The sequence below is a fragment of the Trichosurus vulpecula genome, chromosome 3, assembly GCF_011100635.1.
Source record: "Trichosurus vulpecula isolate mTriVul1 chromosome 3, mTriVul1.pri, whole genome shotgun sequence".
NCBI lineage: Eukaryota > Metazoa > Chordata > Mammalia > Diprotodontia > Phalangeridae > Trichosurus > Trichosurus vulpecula.
In genome coordinates, this window is record NC_050575.1 from 289,210,976 (window position 1) to 289,231,713 (window position 20,738).

Below are 20,738 nucleotides of genomic sequence, written 5' to 3' on the forward strand. Positions count from 1 at the left end.
CATTGAGACCACGGCAGGGCAGGCAAGTTTGGAAGGATGTCAGAGGACAGACGGCAGGTGAGCCGCGCACTTTGACAACATCGTAGATACATCAGATGCCACTGAGTTCCACCTCCTCATTTTACATAGGGAACTGAACAATACAGTCATTGGACCACGGTCACTCAGGGAACGTGCATCATAGGCTGCATTTGACCGCAGGTCCTTTAGCTTGAGGGTCGGTGGCTTTTCCCCCAACACACTTCTGTAAATTGTAAAGGGACCCTTTGTGTGGGGAAGGGGTCAACGGTAAGAGCATCCTCGTAGTTCGTTGTTCAGGCGTTACCTTTATGCCTCCTGCTGGGGTTTGGAGGAACGGGAGAGTGTGGGGGCAGGGCTGTTCTTTCGCTTTCCTTTCACAGATGGAAAGACTAAGCCCAAGAGAGGGCGGGAAGTATTTTGCCCACGTTTTGCATAGCTAGTCATTCATAGAATCACAGAAATTTAGAGCTGGATGCTAAGTCAGCAGCCATCCAGTCTAACTCATGCTACTGGAAAAGGACTCCCCTCTACAATAGTTATCAAGTGATTTACTTGAAGACCTACAATGAGCTGGAACCAAAAACCTGTAAGAAGCAATTCATTCTGCATCTGGATACCTCTAATTGTTAGGAAGTTTTTTCTGCCATCCAGCCTAAATTTTCCTAATCGCAGCTTTCACTTGTTCCTGGTTCTGCCCTTTAAGTCCAAAGAGAGCCGACCCAAATTCTCAGATGGTTCTGTGATCTCATCAAGAAGTTGTTCCTTCCGACAGTGCAGATCGTAACCTGTCTGATCCCGCTTATTCTTATAACGCCTGGCCACATTCTCCTCTAAATTCAGGAAAGAGCAAATACTTTCACTTGATATTGTGACATTACTAGTGGAGCCTATGGGCCTTCAAGTGTGTATCTCTTGCTCTCATCTTGTGACCAGCTCATCTCCCTTTTCTGGTCATACATTTCTTTGATGGTATCTCCATCCTTTCTTCATAGATGGCCTATTTATTGTGCTATGTAGCCTGCTCACTCCCACTGTCCTTCTCTAATGCCCTTTGAATACTTTTTTTTTGGTGTCCAGTGACTCATAACCAAATAGTAGTAGTAGAATGGATGTTGGTATTAAAAAGATAGGTCTTCATTTTAGAGAAAGGTTTGGGGTCCATAGGGCAGCTAGGTGGGGTAGTGGATAGAGCGCCCTCCATTCAACGATGAATATTCTCACATCCCATCTTACCCTTCACATCCCAGTGACTTTGAACACTTGTAGATTATCATCTAAAACCTCATTTCCCCACCCCCACCAACAAGCCTTCCCACCCGGTTCAAGCAAACACTACCCAACTCTTCTACTGTGCCTTCTGGAATGTCTCTTCTATGGGCAAAAAATATCCCTTCATCATAAATCTTTTCTTCTTCCACTTCTTCCTACTACCTACTATTTCTGAAATCTGGCTCTCCTCTGATGACAACCCATCCCACCCCCTCCCCTGCCACCCTTTCAAGTATTGGCTGCACTTTTACTCATTTTCCTCAACTCATGGGCCTAGGCAGGAGATTTGGAATATTCCTTGCTCCCTATGGCCACTTGCACTATCACTAAATAATTTCTCTTCTTCCTTTGAGGTTAATGCTATTCATATCTACCACCCAAACAAAATCCTGGTAGCTGTTGTCTATATTCTCCTTCCTTCCTCAATGAATTTGACATTTGACTTATAGTTTTTCTCTCCTCCCCAACTCCTGCCCTTACACTGGAGGTCTTCAACACATGTATTTACTCTCCTTCAAACACCCTAACCACTCAGTTCCTCAATTTATTCACTACTCATGAGCTACTCTTTGACCCAACCTCAGCTACACAAAGATGTTCATACATCTTTATGTATGATCTCTCCAGTACTCACAAATGTATCACCTCTATGTTCAAGAATTCTGAAATCCCCTTATCCAACCATAATCTATTAGCTTTTCCCTTCTCCCTCTTCCTTCCCTCACAAAAACCTACTCTTCATCCACTCCACAACTTCCAATCACTTGACCCCTAAATTCTCCCCTAGGCCATCTCCCCTTCACTAACCACTCTCTCCTCTTTTTCCCTACCTTGACCCCTTGGTGAATCAATTCAGCTATACACTGTCCTTGCCCTTGAATCTCTAGCCCCCCTATCATATCACTGATTAGGCTTAGCCAAGCCTCAGCCTTGGATCACTTCTCACATCACTTGCTTCCTACACCTGTGGCTGAACAAAGTTGGAGAAAATAATGCAATCATTCTGAACAGGTCCATTACAATCTCAACTGGGTTCTCACTGCTGCTAGGTAATCCTATTATACCTCCCTTATCAACTCACTTTCCCATTCTTCACATTGGCTCTCCCAAACCTTTTTGTCCCTCCTCAAACCTTCTATGTTTCCCCTTCCCCCCACTCTCTCAGCTAAGACCCAGACTCGTATTTTACAGAAAAAATTGGTGCTATTCACTGTGAATTCCCTCTTTTCCCCTTTTCCTCATCTCCTCTTTCAGGTGCCTTGTCATATTTTCCTCCTTCACTCCTGTCTCACACAATGAAGTAGCCTCACTCCTTACCTTACCAAAGCTTACCCCTTACTTGTTCAAGCAATCCCATTCCATCCCATCTCCTCTTAACAGTTCACCCATCACCCCCTTTCACTTATTTTCAATTTCTTCCTGTCTGACTCATTCCCCACTGTTTATAACCATGCCCATGTCTCCCTCATCCTGAAAAAAAACCCTCTTGATGCTTCCAACCCCACTATCATCCTATATCTCTTATGGCCTTTCTAGCTAAATTCTTTGAAAAGGCCATCTATGATAAGTGCCTCCAATTTTTGTCCTCTTTCTTCTTCTTACAACCCAGCTTCCAACCTCACCATCCCACCAAAACTTCTCTCTCCAAAGTTACCAATGATCTCTCACTCTCGACCTCTCTCCTTGACATTGTTAATCACCCTCTCCTCATCGATACTCTCTTCTTTCTAGTTTTACGGGACACCACTGTCTCCTGGTTCTCCTCCAACATTTGACCACTCCTCAGTCTCCTTTGGGGGATCCTCCTCCAAAGCATGCCTCCTAACCATAGGTGTCCCTTAGAATCCTGTCCTGGGTTTTCTTCTCTTCCCCTTACTTCACTTGGTGATCTTATCACCTCCCATGGAGTTAATTACCAGCTCTCTGCTGATGATTCTCAAAACTACCTATCCTGCTTGAGTCTCTCTGCTGATCTGTAGTCTCACATCACCAATTGCCTTTCAGATATTTCACACTGGATTAAAAACGTTCTGAGTCCAGTCAATTTGTTCCCAGTGCATGTAACTATTCTCATGTAGTTCATATCTTTTCATCTCATTAAGCAGCATAGCATAGCAGACTATCAAAACTAGCTTAAGGAATGGAGTTGAGATTACACTGGTATAGGGACCCCCCCCCCCACTCCCTGGCCATGAGAGGAAACTCCTTCTACCAATGTAAGCCAGCACCTTGTCTGCAGAGAAGAGAGTTGCCTAAAGCACGGAGAGCTTGGCTTCTCCAGGGTCACACAGCCACTATGTGTCACAGGGAGGACTTGGATCCACATGTTCCTGGCTCTGAGGCTAGCTATCAGCTTTGCACTCTACATGCTATTATTCCCTTACCAATAATATTCATTAAAGATTTTCTGTTAAGCCAGTTCACAATTGTTAACTGGAGGAAAAGGGCTCATAAAATATAGGAAGATAATTTTATTAAAATGTTTGCATATTATGCAAGTAAGGGAAAAATCAGAAGATTTGGTAAGGAATTCAGAAAAAAAGAATATGCTACATATTGAAGAAGGGATTTTAGGTCATTGGTTGGAAATCCTAAAGCACCATTTTAAAATTCAGTATAAAATCAAGCCATTTGTATTCATCTTAAGGGACTTCAGTTATCCCAAGCATCTTAGAACATATTTTCATGTTTAACTTGGTCCCAGAGCATGGTTTTACAGGATACATTTGGAAGCATTAGTATGCCTTGAGTTGCAAGTTTACAATTAAGTTGTGACTTGTAATTCTATTGACTAATCTTCACTGTGATCTGGATGTGTCTGGAATGGGCCGGTCCAGCTATGATGGCCACAATGCATTCCATAATGTCTGGAGACCTCTGCTAGCTAGTTGTGAAAGCTCATTAAGCTAGGTAAATTCTGTGTAAAGATTGATCTTTCAGGGGTGATGACTAAAGTACAACAAAATCACTCATTTAGAAACTGCCGTTAATGTACAGAAATAGGCCAATCCCCTTTTTCAAATTATTCCTTCAGATCCTAACATAATACTAGTTCAGCATCAAAAATATTTTGCAATTCCTGAATTTATTCAACTCATTTATTAAAATCATAGAGTTAATTTTGGGAGGTAGCATGGCACATGAAAAGAGGCCCAGATTAAGAATGACAAGTCCTGGGTTCCAAAACTTGCTCTAATTTGGTTGTGTGGTAAATCAGATCTGTTCCTAGGCCTCCAAGAGTATCTTATGAAGTCTGGCCAAATATCTGGAAGCTCCCTTTAAGACTTTTCTATAAAATTTTGATTCTATATAGTCCTTTTATTTTTCAATTCGAGATCTGTCCAGATTTCATTCAGCATCTTAATTTGTAGGTAATCCCCTCAACCTAATTTAAAGGATAATATTACAGGATATTTATCACATGCCTATCTTACGCTTCCCCTCCTGGAACTTCTATAAATCCCACAACCTTGCTACACACTAAATCTTTTCTTGAAGATGATGGAAAGGAGGAACATGGAAAGAAAAAAAGTTTTTGCTTTTTCTACTTAAAGCCAAGGGAAATTTTTTGGTTGGTTTGAAACTGCACAGGAGAGGGAACTGTTGGACCACCACATACTTCCTACCTCAACTCCAAACCATCAAACCTACTGGTAGCCACTTGGTGGCCAGGTCAAAATTACACCGACAAATACAAAAACATCAGAGCTTTATTTGTACAACTAAGCTGGTTGTGGACTAGAGGTAGGTGAATATGGACCATAACTGCAGGTGATGGTTTCTATGCCAACTTCTAAAACAACAGAATAAATGAAAAAATTCTTGTTTCAAAAGAGCTAGTTTGAGACTGTCATTAGTAGAAGGAAAAACACTCACTGGGATTTGAAATGAGTTCATATAGAGAAAACCATTGCCCAAACTTAAACCTGGAATGTAACAGATGATATTCTAACTGAATATAAATTTGCCTAAAGCCTTGGGGGTTATTTTTTATAATGTTTTCTAGTCATCCACCATTGGGACTCACCTTCACATTCAAATATACAAGTGGGCCCAAGTATCAAACTAGTAACCACTATCAATTTATTTTGGATTGTATGAAATCCTCACTGGAATTCAGCATAAAGTTGGGGAAAAAAAATGAATTGTAAAAGAAAGTTGTATCCCAGAAAGGTAAAAGCAGGTAGAACTTCTAATGTTAGTAAAACTAGATCCAACACTCTGGGAAAGTTATACATATACACATGGGCATGTTTGGTATTACAAGGCTTCTATGAACAAACTAAAATCACCATACAGCATTTAGTGAGAATTTCTCAGGGTCTAAGGGTATGATTTTTCCTAATATCTATTTGAAACAATTCATTCATAAAGTAAACAAACCAATGCTGCAGAAGAGTTGTCAACTATATATACATATATATATATTTTCAACATCAGATAAACAATCACTTATAAAAAGTATTTACAAAGAAAAAAGAAACGTTTTTTACATTTTTTAGTAAGATTTGCATCTCTTTGAAAACTAGCAAGGAAAGTAGAGAGAAATGCTTAATTTGTACACTAAACAGAAAAGTAAAAAACAAACATTTATGTAAAACAATCTCACAAAGAAAATATTGGCATTTCAAATTAATACAAATGCACTGTACTTTATATACAAGTGTGTGTTACGGTGTTAAATAAACTCTAGAATTCATGTGTTCTGATTTTACTCTGCAGAATCAGAGTTGGAGAAATAGTCATCTTGTTCTTCTTCATCAAAATTCAATTTTGTCGTATGACTGAAGAGTTTTCCAATATCAGATTTAAGTCCTGTAATCGAAAGAGTTTTAAGGAAAAGGATGAACAATTTTATAAATGCAAATAATGTAAATAAATATGGCAATACAACATTTCTAAGAAATAGAATGATAAATCTGTCCAATTGAGAGCAACACACATAAATAGTAAAAAATACAGATCCCAGAATCAAAGGATTTCAGAATTAGAAGTGACATCAGAGGTCATTTTTAGCCCAACCCATTTCTGAACAAAACCCCCCTCTCTACAACATACCTAATAAGAGGTCATGCAGCCTTTGCTCAAAGAGTTCCTGTGTCTTGAGGGAGCCCACTCCACTTCTAAAGAGCACTAATTAGATCTGATACAAAGTTCTAGCCTGTCAAGATCTTTTTGGAACCCAATGCTGTCAGCCAAAATGTTGGCTAGCCCACTTAGCTTTGTTTTAGCTATATATTTAATATGGATGCCATCTACATCGTCAATAGAGATGTTAATTAGTACAGGGATAAATACTGATCCTTGGAAGGATTCTACTCCAGATTGCTAGGAGTCTGGCCATTCAAACAATTCCCAAACCACCCAAGGGTATTTTACCATCTCACACCACTAGGCTTCCCTGAACACACTGTATACCCCTACCATGGGCTGGCCACGCTGTCCAAATGCCAAATGTGTATGCTTGCCAAGAAGACTATTCTATGGAAAATTCATACAGGGCAAGCGCTCACATGGTGGTCAGAAAAAGCAATACAAGGATATTGTCAAGGTCTCTCTTAAGAACTTCAGACCTGATTGTGTGACATGGGAAACATGGGTACAGGAACCTCACAGCATGACATGCTCTCATCAGAGAGCAAAGCAGAATTGAAGATAGCTCAAAAAAAATGCAAGATCCAAAAATTTAGAGAATCCACCCCAAATGTTCACACGGATGATTTGTGCCCCACTGGTAGCAGAGCATCCTGAGCTCATTTTGTTCTCATCAGCCACAGCTAGATGCACTGTAACTTGACTTTTAACATGGTGATTTCATTTTGGTCCTCCTCAAGAACAGACAACAACTATTTCACCATGTAGTTCACATTTCTCTCACCATCTTTCCACAAGAATAGTATAAGAGACTGTCAAATGCTTTGCAGAAATCTAGGTAAACTACAAGATACCCTCGATAGCCCAGAGACAGGTAATAACTCTCAAAAAACCCCATAAGGTTAAGCTACTCAAGCTCTTGATGATCATCACTTCCTAGGCACTAATAGTGCAGTCTAAAATTTTGCCAGGAATCCAAGCCAAACTCATTGATCTACAGTTTGTAGCCTCTATTCTGCTTTTGGAAAACTAGTACTTTTGCTCTTCTCAAATCCTGTTGTACCTGTTTCTCCATCATTTTTCAAAGCTCACTACCTAGTTCAAGAGTCACATTTTCAAGTTTTTTCACTATCTTGAAATGTAATTCATCCGGGCTTGAAGATTCAAGTCATCAAGGGTAGTAGCTAGATACTCTCTTACTATGTCCCTACTTATTTTAAATATCAACTCCCTATCATCCATTTTCTTCTGTCCTTTTCAATCAAAAGGTTATTCTCCTTGTCAGGGAAAATAGAAGCAAAGTAAAAGTTAAGTGGCTTTCATCCATTATTATTATTCATTCCATCAACCTTGAGCAGTGGTCCCATCCCCACCCCCTACTTTTCCCAACATATGTAAAAAACAAAACAAAAACCCCTTCATATTTTTAACTTTCCCTATCAGCTTGAACTTATTCTGAGCTCTGGCGTACTTGACACTCTTTTCACAAGGTCATCTCAAAAGCATGGTAAGATGTCATGAAGTATATGTGCCTTAAGCATATCTGTTTTAAAGGCTATTAAAACCTCTTCACTTTTTAGGAAGGGAGCACTAAAATGCTAACTTAGTCCTTCTTTCATACAACACTATATGAAATGTTACTGACCTTTGTTAAACTGAGCTCTTCTAGATGTTGGAGTTGTAAAATCAGATCCAACCTAAAAAGAATCACAAAACTTCAGAACTGGATAGGACCATCTGTTCCATCTGTTAGGAATTGGTTTTCATTTTAATAACATGGTATACTTTACTAAATTTACTATGATAAACAATTAATACAAAGGTGATTATGCTTGCACTCACAAACTTACAGTAGTTTTCTGAATGTATTAACTGCTCAATCCACTAAATTAATTCGGCTTCAATACATTAACTTCAATTGCTAGGAACTTAATGAATTTATTATTTAAATGATGGTTTGAATAAAAAGAGTAAATAAATAAATCTCAAACAAAAGGCTAATATCCTAAGAATAAGAAGTTGCTGGCATAGAGCACTACACTGGAGATTAGCTCTTCAAAGTCTCTGCCAATACAAAATAGTATTTATAAGAGATGGGAAAATGGAGTCTAAGGCAACAAGGTTTAGTAGACTTTCAGTAATTATAAGGCATTTTAGGTTAAAATAAAATCAAAAGTAGTCTGTGTAGTTCCAGAAACAACATTTTAGAACTTGAAAAGCCCTTTCAGATCAATGAGTCCAACCCTTTCATTTTATACAAGAAAGCAAAAGGTCAGAAAGTGATTTGCCAAGTTGGTGGTAGATTGTAGGTCATGCTGAGAGTCAATGGCAAAGCCAGGCCCAAGGTCCACACTTACCTAACTTTCATTTTAGTGTTTTCTCTATCATACATAACATTGATTCTTAGCTTAAGTGAACAACATCCATATTTTTTCCTTATCAAAAAACAAAAGTTTTCATTTTTCATAGGAAAAAAGTAAAAAAGGATTTTAGAAAAATCTGAGTTTTGTCTACTTCTTAAAATATGACTATGGCTTTCTTTTTTTGACACGCTTAAAGAAGCTCAACCAGTCTCAAACTGGCTTCAAAACCAACTATTCCATTGTACTGTTAATGTATTTTTGCTTAATGGGAAGGTCTTTCCCATCTATTAACAGGCCTATGTGATCTGCTTAAGTCACATGGAAGCCTAAGTCACATGAGCTTGAGTCACATGAAGCCTGTGGTGGGAGGAGCTTCCTGAATGGGTAGAACTAAGAAGGAAGGAAGTTGGTCAGAGCAGTTGGAGTGGGGGTGGAGAGAGGGAGAGAGAGAGAAAGGGAAAGAGGGAGGGAGGGAGGGAGAGGAGGCAGACAGAGATAGCTGGCTGTGAGTGTTCCTTTGTGGGAAGGCCCTAGTAGGGGGAAAGCTTGGGGGAGGTGGTGGCCCCTGCACTGTTACTGTGAATAGACTTCTTTGTTGCTACCATGGATTTGGCTCTCTGGTGTTTGAATAAATGTTTTGGTTCTGTTTTCCATGAATGAAGGAAATTTGAAGACTAATAATAAGAATAAAAAATGTTACCACTTTCTTCTTGACATTGGCCCACACCATACCACCATGACTTTTATTCTCCTTTTGCATTTGAAACACATATTTATCACAGTCTTTCCTGCAAAAATACAAATTAGCATTTCAAATGAACACAGATAATCCATGAGGTCTAAGTAGTTACAGAGCAACAGTTAAATGGACATGAATTTTTTTTTTTTTTTTTACATTTTATTTTTTTTTTTAATGCAATTTATTTATTTAACATATTTGGTTTTCAGCATTGATTTTCACAACAGTTTGGATTACAAATTTTCTCCCCATTTCTGCCCTCCCCCCCCACTCCAAGATGGCGTATATTCTGGTTGCCCTGTTCCCCAGTCAGCCCTCCCCTCTATCACCCCCCTCTCCTCTCATCCCCTTTTCCCTTCCTTTCTTGTAGGGCAAGATAAATTTCTACGCCCCATTGCCTGTGTATCTTATTTTTTAGTTGCATACAAAAAGTTTTTTTGTTTTTGAACATCTGATTTTAAAACTTTGAGTTCTAAATTCCCTTCCCTCTTCCCTTCCCACCCACCCTCCCTAAGAAGTTGAGCAATTCAACCTAGGCCACACATGTATTATTATGTATAACCCTTCCACAATATTCATGTTGTGAAAGGCTAACTACATTTTGCTCCTTCCCAACCCATCCCGCTTTATTGAATTTTCTTCCTTGACCCTGTCCCCTTTCCAAAGTGTTTGTTTTGATTACCTCCACCCCCATCTGCCCTCCACTCCATCATCCCCCTGCCTTTTATTTTTTTTTTTTTATCTTCCTCCCTCTTCTTTCCTGTGGGGTAAGATACCCAACTGAGTATGTATGGTATTCCCCCTCAGGCCAAATCTGATGAGAGCAAGGTTCACTCATTCCCCCCTCACCTGCCCGCTCCCCTCCTCTCCTAGAACTGCTTCCTCTTGCCACCTTTATGGGAGATAATCCACCCCATTCTATCTCTCCCTATCTCCCTCTCTCAGTAAGTTACTCTCTCATCCCTTAATTTCATTTTATTTCTTTTAGCTATCTTCCCTTCATCCTCAACTCACCCTGTGATGGACATGAATTTTAAATTGTTTTCAGTTTAGAGAAAAATTTTCTCCTTATTTTTTTTTATAAAAGCATAGTATTCTTAAGCCCACAAACTAAATGTTTAACTCAGATTCTTAAAAGCACTAATTTGCATGTAGACATGCAAAAGCAACTTTTAGGAAGTGACAACGTAATTTGAACTCTCAAAAGTTCTAATCATTCAATAAGCCTTTATCAAGTTTATAGTATACGCCAGACACTATACCAGGTACTGGGGGCATTAGTGGGCTGCAAGCTCAATGAATTACCAATATAACATGGTTACCAAAAAGTTAATGCAACCTTATACTTTTATTAATAAAAACATAACATCCAGAACATGGGGTGCAATAGTCCCATTATATTCTGCACTGATCAGTCAATAGCTAGAATACTGTGTTCGATTTTGAATGCTGGTTTCACAGGGTACACTAAAAAACAGGAAATCTGTTAAGGAAGACAACTCTGATGATTATAGGTCTTGACATTTAAAAAAATTTACTTTCCACCATCACTAGAAAATATACTTAAGCAAATAACATAGGTACCTAGTGAAGCAATAAAAAAAAAAAAAGAAACATTGGTATTACAACAACAAAAAAAAGTACTTTAGTGATTAAGTGATTAGGTCAAATGTGGGAGACAGAAATCTTATTTCCTGACCTCTGTTTTGTCAACTGACCAATTACTTTAATTGTATATGGAATAAAGAGGAAACTTGTTTGTTCTATTTTATTTTTCTTCTAAAGTTTTAAAAGACATATTCTTTACCCCATATATAAACCTATATTACCTGTTTACAGATTCCAGCATACCAGGGCTGACATGCTGACACTGGGGGGTTTTTGCCAAGGGATAAATAACTGAAGATGGAGTTGTTGGATCTCTGTCCATATGTAGGAAATCATCATCTTGACTGACTTCGAAATTTGGTAACTAGAAAAGAAAATGATAATGATACATACATACCTTTCTTATTACCTCAGTACGTTTATAAGGAACCAATGGCAAGTACCCATATGACCAGAAAAGGAAGTGTGGCTTGGTCACATAGTGAGAATAAGAGACAATGGAAGGATGGCCCCAAACAATATTAGAAGCCTTGAGAACTCTGATCCACCATGACACTGCCCGCCTCCTGACAGGGAGGCAATGGACTAATATGCAGAATCAGATATGCATTTTTGGACATGGCCAATATAGACATTTGTTTTGCCTGTTTACTTGTGACAAAGATTACAAAGAGTAGGAGAGAAAAATAGTGTCTGATAATTAAAAACAAAATTTAGAATAGCCTAAGTATTGCCTTGGCAACTATAAAATATTAAAATACCTAGAAAAATGGTTCCCAATTTGTAGGATGCACATATGGCCTGGGGAGGGCAGGTAGAGAAAGAATAAGAATCACTATAAGGGGTGTAGATCATTAAGTAACAATGTAATAAATATGGAAAACAAACCTCCTATAAATTGAATATAAATTATCTGGGTGGTGGTGGTATATGTATGTAAATGAGGACTGAACCTGTAACTTCACTCAATTAGGGAACTCCCACTACCATGCACATGAGCACCTGCACTGCAACTCAAGTCTCAAGGGTGCTGCCCAGGGTACTAAAAAAGTTAAATGAGCTGCCAAGGGTCCCACGGTCAGTAGGAGTCAGAGGCAGGCTTGAGCCAGGTCTTCCTCACACTGTGGCTGGCTCTTTATCCACTATGCCATGTTGCCTCTCATTTATAGATGTTGATGTATTACGATTATAAAATATAAACCATCAAAAAGCTACTGAATTTGTAATAGCTTTTCATTATATATTTTCAATTGCCAGATGCTAATAGTACAATTATCATCATGTGGGGATTCCTGAAATTTTTTGATGTTAAAAGGAGCATTCTCACACTCAAAGACTGGGTATCAACTGGGTTTCTAACATGCTTGATGCACCCACAATGAATTTATGAAAAGCCATGAAAACAACATACAGCCTGGGATGAATGATAACCTGCAGAGGTAGAAAGTACCAAACAAACTATTAGAGTATAAGGATTAATATTCATTTCTGTTCTTTTAGGTATCAAGATAAAACATTTGATCTTATTTATACTCTAATAATCTCAATGTTGAGTAAATGCCAGTTGGAATTAATAGTTACCCATGTGAAATATGATTTAAATTTATTTTATACATAAAATTTTATTTACCACTTTTGATTGTACATCATCCTTATTTTATATCCCCCTTCCCCTCCCCCCCCATAGCTTATCCCCTGTAACAAAGAATATAAAATGAATGAATCAAAAACATTTATTAAGTGTCTGTCTATTATGTGCTAGTCACTGTGTTAACGATACAAAAAGAGGCAAAAGGCAATCCCTACTCTCAAGAAACTTACAATCTAATGAAACGACATGCAAACAAATATCTATAAAGCAGCCTATACACAGGATAAATAGGAAATAATTAACAGAGGAAGGCATTAGGGATTTTAGCTGGGATTTAAAGGAAGTCAGGAAAGTCAATAGGCAGAGTTGAGCAGGAAGAGCCTTTTAGGCATGGTGGACAGTGGCCAGAGAAAATGTCCAGAGCCAAGAGATGAAATGTCTTGTTCACAGAATAGCCAGGAGGCCAGTGTCAGTGGATTGAAGGGTGTATAGCAGGGTATACGGTGGAAGAAGACTGAAAAGGTAGGAGGGACTGGTCAGGAAGGGCTTTGAATGCCAAATAGAGCATTTTTGTATTTGATCTTGCAGGCAGTAGGGAGGCACTGGAGTTTATTGATGGGGTTGGGGGGAGAGTGACATGATCTGATCTGCACTTTAGGAAAAGCACTCTAGTGGCTGAATGGAGTGTGGATTGGAATGGGGAGAGACTTGAGGCAGAGAGACCCACCAGCAGGCTATTGCAATAGTCCAGGTACTAGATAAGGGCCTGCATCAGAGTAGTGGCAGTGTCAGAGGAGAGAAGGGGGAGTATTCAAGAGGTGTTGCAAAGGTAAAATTGGCAGGCTTTGGTAATAGATCAAATCTGGGGGATGAGAGACAGAGAAGAGTCAAGCGTGACTCTTACATGGTGAGCCTGAGGGACTGGGAAGATAGTGTTGCCCTCTAAAGTAATAGAGAAGGTAGGGAGAGTGTTTAGGAGGAAAGATGAGTTCTGTTTTGGACATGTTGAGTTTTAAGATGTCTACTGGATATCCAGTTCAAGATGTTTTAAATGTAGTTGGAGATGTGAGATTGCAGGTGAGCAGAGAGACTAGTATAGGATAGGGAGATTTGAGAATCTTCAGCATTAACTTCATGGAGGCTGATGAGATCACCAAGTGAAGTAATACAGAGAGATAAGAGAGCCCAGGACAGAATCCTGAGGGATGCCTATGGTTACAGGGCATGACCTGCATGAGGATCTAACAAATTAGACTAAGAAGGAATGGTCAGATAGGTAGGAGGAGAACCAGGAGGAGAGAGTGGTGTCCTGAAAACCTAGAGAAGAGAGTATCAAGGAGAGAGTGATCAGCAGCCTCAAAAGCTGCAGAGAGGTCAAGGAGAATGAGGACTGGGTAAAGGCCACTGGATTTGGCAATTAAGAGATCATTGGTAACACTGCGGAGAGCAGCTTTGGTGGAATGTTAAGTTTGGAAGAGAGTAAGAGGAGAGTAAGTGGAGCCACTTATTGTAGGCAGTCTTTTTAAGAAGTTTAGCTACAAAGGGCAGAAGATAAGTAGGATAGATAGTTGTAGGGGATGAAAAGGGGTGGGATAGAAAGCTATTCTGAAAAACTAACCAACCTCTGAACTGAATCTGAGGGTACATACACTGGTCCACGCCTAAAGTGTCTCACCTCAAGCATGTACTTCCAATGTGTATAAATATATGCTGTCTGGAACACTGTGGTTTCTAGTAAAAAGGATATATTACATTCTGGTTAAAAAGTGCTCAAGGAAAATTAGCACATTAGTACAAGTGGCAGATTTATATTGAGAGAAATGATTACTAAAGAATCAATTATTTAAATTAACTTTTCCAACCTGTAGGTTTGTTCAAAAGAATGCATGCATTTCTATGGGTCAGATGCATATAAGGTTGAGGACTCTTGGATTAGGAATTTGTTTTGAGGATTAGAGAAGTCATCTTTCGGTCAAAATCTAGCAAGAGAAAAAGAGAACTTTTCTCTTCAAGCTTCAAAATTCCCCCTGGGGACACAGGAAATCATCAGGCTTAATGTCACTTTTTATTTCATTATCTTCTTCCTTTAGTATTAGCTCCTCTTGATAAGTCAAAGCCTATGTCAGGGAAAGGATAATGAAGGTGTACCCCAGAGGGTGCAACCCCAGGAAGCTCAATATTGGAGGGGAGAGAACCATTAGTGCCTCTGGCAGGTCAGTCTAAAAACTGCCTCTGAGCCCAAGGTAAAGGGAAAAGGGTGTGTGGGTGTGTGTGTTTGCATTCTCACATATGTGTATAAAAACAGTCACAGATATTAACATTAGTCCTTTTATATAATTACCTTCAATTCCCAATTAGATGCACTCTAGCAAGCTATGGAAGATATGGCCTTTAATCCACTTTAGCTAGGTCTGCTGCTTATTTGAAACCCCAGTCCAGTTGTTGGCGAACTGTAGGCCAAATATGACCAGCTGCCCGTTTTTGTACAGCTCGAGAGTTAAGAATAGTTTTTACATGTTAAAACAAAGTTTTGTTGTATTTAAACATGTAAAAACCATTTTTAGCTAGCTGGTCACACAGAAACAGGCTGCAGCCTAGATTTGGCCCTTGGGCAGTAGTTTGTCAACTCCTGTTCTCGTCTAAATAGTGCCAAATACTAAATTTATACAAAAACGAAAGTTTAAAAAGTCATTTAAAATGCCATCTTCCCTGTTTAAAATTATTACCTGTATTCTTTGATTATGCAGAGGTGATCCACTGAACATATCATCATGATCATCCTTAGGCAGCTGTTCTAGGAAATCTCTCATTTGCTGTTTTCTTTTTAGAGTTCCCACTCTGGCAGTTACCTTTACAGGTTGGTTTGTATCAGTATCAACTCCTGTGCCTTTGATTCATGCAAAGATTTTGGTAAGAATTTGATCAGTCATGCTATTTGGGCTGGAAAGTTAGTAACTTTAATAAAATCTAAAGTTTGCATACACATATAGTAAACTCAGTTTCTGATGATTTGCTGCTTCCTTAAATACACTACTCTCTAAGTTTGGTATTCTACTAATGCTGTGGCCTGCAGCTGGAAGGCAGAAAACAAGGCCTGTATAACATTTCAGCAAAGGAGTAGATATCAACAAGAATGTAAAATTCTTTATAAACTGTAAAGCACTAAATAATTACCAGTGATTGTTATTATCATTATCGAAATGGAACAAAGATTAATAGGGTCCTTATTCATATTATGAAAATGGTTACGTTCAGATGTTTTAATTATGTTGATAATTAGTTACCACCAGAAAATCACCAAGAAGGTGTCTAAGCTACTGATTTTACTGTGGTATAAAACATTAAATTATGGTAGAGCCATGAGGTGAAGTTTGAGTATCATTATACTCAATCAATATTTATTGAATGCCTACTATGTGTAAAGCCCTGTGCTAAGGGCTGGGGGTACAAAAAAAGGGCAGATCTTGACACCTCAAGGAGCTGACAATCTAATCTACTTCTGTCTTCTTAGACATCCAGGTAATTCTTAGCTTCTTGAGCATTCCTGGGGGAGAGGTGACTTTCTTAGCACTGGGGAAAACTATTGGTTAAGTTCTAGTTATCCCAGACTGACTGTAGCTGCATGAAACAGTGGGCTAGACCTTCAGATGACTTGTGAACTACCATCTTCCTGGGTTAGTATATACAACTGGGGCTAAGAAAAGTCCTGTAGAGAAAATTCAAACTAAACTAGGCTTTAAAAAGCAACATGGAGACTAGATACTAAGATCCCTACCAGTTACAAAATTCAAAGATTTCCAGAAAATGTTTTAGCTTTAAGTGGGAATAAGGAAAACAAGAGTTAAGTTATCAAAAGAAGCAAAATACGCATTTAGACAGTTAAGTAAATGGCTACCCTATGTAATCTGCCCTTTTGAGACCATGTAAACTCTACTACTGGACTGTGAGGTTACCATTTGGAACTTTGGGCCTGGGTACCATTTTCTTGATGGCACGTTTCCGAGAACCTCTTCCTTGGTGCTCTTCCATATGTTTCTTCTGGCATTGTTCGGGACCCATAGCGGTGGCTACATTCGACCAGAAACCGTGCTTTTGTTTTGGCACAGATGACAAAGCCCTATGGAAGTCCAAAATCATATATGCTTTTTAAATCAAGAACTTTAAAATAGCCAAAGTTCAAATATGTGAAGATGAAGTAGAACTATCAAAACCTGAAGAATTACATCAGCTTTCTAAATCCTATTTATCTATTTATAAATTATATAAATAGCTGATTCTCTCCCTTTTGTAAAACTGCCTCAGGACAGCACCCTCTTCCTTAACTAACTACATTCCATTTAATCAATTCCTTTTGTCTTTTCCTTAGTGGTAAAAGGAACTAACTAGTCATGCTTCCTTACAATAATCCTGTTCATACATGGAACCATTTATTAAACTTCCATTTTCTTTTCTATTGGATATTTTAAGATTTTCTTCGCAGATCCAATTAACCAACCCATTAAGCAGCTTTGCAGTCCTAACGTTATCTTTGTCTCCCCAGAACAAGGCACAGTACTCTAAATAAATATCTATCTATTACTGTGTGAAGAGCTAGCTCCAGATTCCAACCTAATATAGATGAATTTCACTATTAGGCTTTCTTTCACTATTACTTTTTTTTTTTTGCCAAGGAAAAAGACAAAGTTTGTTAAAGGTTCACCATATTGCGCAGACTCTTAGGGAGCCTAAGCATTTGTGACACTTATGCCAGTGGGCCAGATCAATCTGAGCTGAGCTAGATTGAATCTGAGCCTCACTATTACTTTTTCATTTAAAGAACCAACATTTTAGGGAAAAGGCTCAACACAAATTTAGAGAAATGAAAAAAGTAAAGTATCAAATCAAACTACTCACCCTTGAAACTTCTGTAACTCCTTCTCAGTACCATTATCCTCTTTAATTAAATCTGGAAAACACTCCAAAGGCTGATCCTTTGCTTTTCTAGATCCTATCACATCTGCTGATGAAAACTTTTTCCTGTTACCAATCTTCCGAACAGTTTTGTTGGAAGAAGAGGTAGGTTTCTTTGTCTTGAAGTGCAAATCTTTATCGCTGTCTTCACTTTCTAATATCACTGGGCTTTTCCTAGTATCTTTCCTTTTGCATTTTGACTGATTAACCACAGTTTCCTTGGTATCCTTCTGCCTTGTTTTCACGCCAAATTGAGCCTTCTTTCTGGATTCCTCTTCTGTTTCACTTTCTTGACTAGAGATCTCTGTCACCCTGGTTTGAATTTTGTGGGACAAAATATTTCCAGAAGGTTCAATTCTCTTTAGTCTTAATGACTTTTTTATCTTTCTCTCAGAGTCAGAAGTAGAACTTTGCTCCTTTGGAGGTGATGACATTTTAATTTTCTGGTTGATGGTGACTGAAGCATATATGCCAGTATCTTCCTCATCCTCACTTTTGTGTGCCAAGCCACTTCCAAATGTCTTTTCTAAAGACCTTAACAATTTATTGTTTTTATTTTTCCTTAAGTCAGATTTGTTGCCACCATTTTCTACTTTATGCTTTGGCAAAACAAGTTCAGAGACTTTTTTTATGGTGTCAGCGGACAAATTGTTATCTTTAAGTTTTTGCTCCAATGTTTTTCTAGCATTCATTGGTGTCAACACAACAGTAAGTTTCTTTTTTACATTATTCATACATTCCATTTTTTCTGTGTCTGAAAGAAACTCTTCCCTTGAAGACTGTGTATCACTGGACTCAATCAACTCTTGGGTGACATCTTTAGCTACTTTCTTTCTTACTTTAAAAAAAAAATTAGTCACTCACACATTTATACATGCAAATTTAAATTAAAAAAAAAAACAAAAGTTTTAATGCATTTCATAGCTAGTAAATAAAATACATGAATCTTAAGAGAAAATATATTGTCCACCATATTAAAGTAATGCTTTTCAAAACCACATGTGGTATTGAGCAATATGCTACCATAGCACTTGAAGATAATACCCAAAAAAGGAACACCACTTTTTTCCTAATAAAATGAGATATGTAATATCCCTTAAGTCTATATTGATCTGAATGAATGAATAAAAGCACTTATTAAGCATACATACTATGTACAAAGTACCATACTAATCACTGGGGAAAGAAATTGAAGACAGTCTATTTTCTCAAAGAACTCACATTCTAATGGGGTAGACAAAACACAAAGGAAGTTTCAGTTGCAAGGCAGACAGAAAGACCTCTAGGGTGCAGCAGCAAGGCAGATGGTAATTCATCTCCTTTAGTGTCATTTTCAATGATAAAATCCTATCAGGTTCTGATGATGAACCATGTGGACTATTATCATATCGTCAAAGTCAGTGTGATCTAGTTCTAAGTTCTGTAATTAAAAGTTATACGATATTTTAAAAGAAATTCAGTTTTATTACATTAAAGTATATCTAGTAACTACTTGAAATGGACTAAGAGCATGTTAAAAAGACGTTCAAGGGAATTTGCCTTAATTGTAATAGATATTGTTAAAGGGTGATTGTGAAAAGCTTATTTTTTTTAGCAAACAGAAGTTGAATAGTTTTGCCTTTGCCTCACCACTAGCTATCATTTCCAGTATAACTCAGTAGCAGTCCCCATCACTTCCTTTATCAAGATTTCCCAATATAAATTTAAAACAACATAAAACCCTTTTGCTGGTCTTAGTGTTTCACGGCCAGGCTGGCTCCTACTTCTCCCTATCTGTTTTTCTTCAGGCCCCTGTGTGAAACTATCCTTATCTTAATATCATGCCCAGTAACTATGGGCTGTATTGGGTTCTTTTGTCCTTCCTGTACTGTCTCACTGGGTGACCTCATCAGTCCCCTTAAATCCAATTATCATTTGTATGCATTTGACTCCCAGATCTAGATATCCAGCCCTGGCTTCCCAGCAGAACTCTAACCTCTCATCCCCAACTGCTGATTGGACATTTGGAATTGGATTCCTATAGGCATTTCAAATTTAATATATACAAAACAGAACTCATTATGTTTTCCTTCACATCCTCCCTTCTTTTAAACTTCTGTATTGTGATAAAGGGCACCACTGTCTTTCCAGTACCCGGGGTTGCAACTCTGATGTCAATCTTGAAAATCCTCACTCCAACACTTGCCCTGGATATGTCCAATCTGTTACTAAACCTTATTTCTATCTCCACATCTCTCACGTATACCTATCCCCTTCCTTCCACTCACTTCTGTTTGGCTCTTATAACCTCTTGCCATAACTACTGCCATAGGCTATTTAACCTCCAGGCTTTTCATCTTTCCCCAATCCAATCCATCTTCCACATAGCTATCACAGTGGACATGACTACATCAACACCGCTCCTTCATCAACTCCAGCAGCTCCTGATTATATAACTTATAGGATCAAATACAGACTCTTAAGCATTCAGTGCTCTTCCTCACCTGACCCCTTCCTACCTCTCCAGTCTTTCCTCCACGCTTTCTATAGCATAGCCGTATCGGCACACTTGTATTCCTCACACAGGACACTCCATCTTGCTTTTACTCTGCCTGTTCCTCATGGCTGGTATGCACTCTCAGCTCACCTCTGATTCATGGAATCCTTGGCTCCCATCAAGCCCCAGCTTAAGCACTATCTTCTACATGAAACTTTTTCTGATTCTCCTAACTGACGGTGTCCTTCTCTCTAAAACTACCTTGTATATATTTTGTATATGTTCTGCACATAATTATAGATGTGTATGTTGCATCCCTCACTAGAATGTAAATTCCTTAAAGGCAAGATCATATATCTAGAGGTAAAAAGGAACTCGGGGGTCGAGTCCCAACCCCTCATCTTTTAGTTAAGGAAACTGAGGCCAAAGTAGGTTAAGCAATTTGCCCTACATCATACAGGTGTTGGGAGATTTGAACCCAGGTCCTCTGCCCATAGAGCCAATATTCTTTCTATAGTACCTCACTGCTTCTTGGATCACTCTTGTCTCTGTCCTTACTGCTGGACTTGGAACCAAAGGACATAGGTTCAAATCCTATTTACTACCTGTTATGACCCTGGGCAAATC

General features: G+C 38.6%; 1 protein-coding gene across 1 annotated transcript in view; it reads right to left on the reverse strand.

The window, feature by feature from the left end:
- Positions 1 to 5,810: 5,810 nt before the first annotated feature.
- The window catches only part of MIS18BP1 (MIS18 binding protein 1), a 50,676-nt gene continuing 35,748 nt past the window's right edge, over positions 5,811 to 20,738 (reverse strand). The window contains exons 10-16 of the mRNA XM_036751342.1: positions 17,579 to 18,473; positions 16,639 to 16,802; positions 15,412 to 15,572; positions 11,316 to 11,458; positions 9,448 to 9,535; positions 8,030 to 8,081; positions 5,811 to 6,105 (exon numbers count right to left, since the gene is read on the reverse strand). Coding sequence (XP_036607237.1) covers positions 6,002 to 6,105; positions 8,030 to 8,081; positions 9,448 to 9,535; positions 11,316 to 11,458; positions 15,412 to 15,572; positions 16,639 to 16,802; positions 17,579 to 18,473 — 1,607 coding nt within the window. The 3' untranslated portion in view covers positions 5,811 to 6,001. The remainder of the gene's footprint in view (positions 6,106 to 8,029; positions 8,082 to 9,447; positions 9,536 to 11,315; positions 11,459 to 15,411; positions 15,573 to 16,638; positions 16,803 to 17,578; positions 18,474 to 20,738) is intronic.